The sequence below is a fragment of the Bison bison genome, unplaced genomic scaffold (genome assembly GCF_000754665.1).
Source record: "Bison bison bison isolate TAMUID 2011002044 unplaced genomic scaffold, Bison_UMD1.0 scf7180017845646, whole genome shotgun sequence".
NCBI classification, from domain to species: Eukaryota; Metazoa; Chordata; class Mammalia; order Artiodactyla; family Bovidae; genus Bison; species Bison bison.
This window is the reverse complement of record NW_011476219.1, coordinates 20,764-22,322: the sequence shown is the minus strand read 5'-3', so window position 1 is coordinate 22,322 and position 1,559 is coordinate 20,764. Positions and strand designations below refer to the sequence as shown.

At 64.7% G+C, this 1,559-nt stretch overlaps 1 protein-coding gene across 1 annotated transcript in view; it reads right to left on the bottom strand.

Moving 5' to 3' along the window:
• Positions 1–1,559, bottom strand: part of LOC104985867 (CCR4-NOT transcription complex subunit 3-like) — a 15,418-nt gene that overhangs the window by 2,618 nt on the left and 11,241 nt on the right. The window contains exon 12 of the mRNA XM_010836265.1: positions 965–1,409. Within this exon, the coding sequence (XP_010834567.1) occupies positions 965–1,409 (445 nt within the window). The remainder of the gene's footprint in view (positions 1–964; positions 1,410–1,559) is intronic.

The window sequence follows — 1,559 nt, the reverse complement described above, 5'->3', positions numbered from 1 at the left end:
AGCACGTGTGGACCCTGCTGCACAGTGCCACAGGGCACCCCCAAGCACCCCACGCTGCAGACGGTCAGCGCTGTGAAGCCCCACCGAGCGCCTGCTGCTCTGCGCGCCCGCACGCCAGAAGGGCCCGCTCACTGCCTGTTCCGGCCTGGCCGGCGAGGCACCAGGGCCCCCACTTGGCCCCTGCAGCTGTTCTGACCTCCTCACCCCATGCTGGCAGTGACGAGGCTCCGCCCTGCTGCTTGGGCTCCCTTACCCCACAGCGTGCTGCGCGCACAGGCCCCGCCGGGACCTTTCCACCCGCATCTCTCCTGTCATCTCTCTCCTCAAAACCTTTCTACCTGTCCCCATCGCTCACTCAGTAACCGGAAGAAACAAAACGTGGACCAGTGTCAGGAACCTCAAGACTCGTTTTTCTCCAGAGAAATAAACACACACATGGAGTTTCCTGTTCACTGTACCTCTCAAGCTTGGGTGCTTACTCTGAGCCAGAGACGGTTCTGAGAGCATCATGAGGCCTGTCCCAAAGAATCCCTCACACTGGAGGCGGGACTGTGAGCCCTTCTGTTTTCAGGTTGAAGGAAGGAAGGGGCAGGGGACAGTGCAGGGCTGGGTCTCCCGAGGAGCCGAGGGCAGACATGCTGGCCCAGGAGGCCGCGCCTGGCCGCACTCACCCTGTCTGCTGAACCTGCCAGCCCCGGCCCCAGGCCCAGCCTGGATATGAGCCCCTTCCCTCACCCCGAGCCCTTGCTGCGGGTCTCCCCAGGTTAAGGCAGGTGTACCTGCATGGTCCACAGCCCCGCCCCCACAGCGTGTGCAGGGAAGGTGGGAAGTGAGTTCGGCCAGCACAAAGTGGCTCAGAGCAGACAAGTGTTTCCTGGAGTTAAGAGTTGTCTGTCTTCAAAGGGAAGAAAACAGTGAGCCCCGGACAGTGAGTTGCGTGAAACTACAGCCTCGTGGGGCGAGCTGGGGACAGACTGACGGTTGGAAGGAAGGTGACAGTGGACACAGCGAGGCAAGGGTCCAGGGGACAGAGGCCGCGGCAGGGAGCAGCAGAGCAGCCGGAGCCGAGGTGATGGCGCAGGGGTGTGGGCGAGGAGCCGGGGGGCTCTGCCAGCTGGAGGGACCCCGGGGTGAGGCGCAGGCCCACCTTGATCTCGGGTGTGGCGCTGAACTGCGGAGGCCCGTTCAGCAGGCTGCCAGCTGCCTTGGCCTCACTGAAGCTGGGCGTTGGGGAGCTGGGGGGGTTCACAGGGAGCGGCACCAGGAGGCTGGGTCCCCCTGCGTTGTTCCCTGAGCCTGGGGCCACACCCCCGGCACCCACTGGGGCTGTGGCACTGGGTTCCTTCCTGTGGAGGAGAACAGACGGGTGCAGGCTCAGAGAAGGGTCCCGGGTGGGACGGACAGGGAGACTCGGAGATCAGGAAAGTCACAATGGGAGCGCGCACGGTGGTGCCGGCGGTGGGGTGCGGTCAGCCCAGGACAGGGGCGCTGCTTGAGAACACGCATCCTCAGGAGGCCGCCTCTGCAGTGGCCAGTGCAGGAGGGTGCGGTGAACGCCC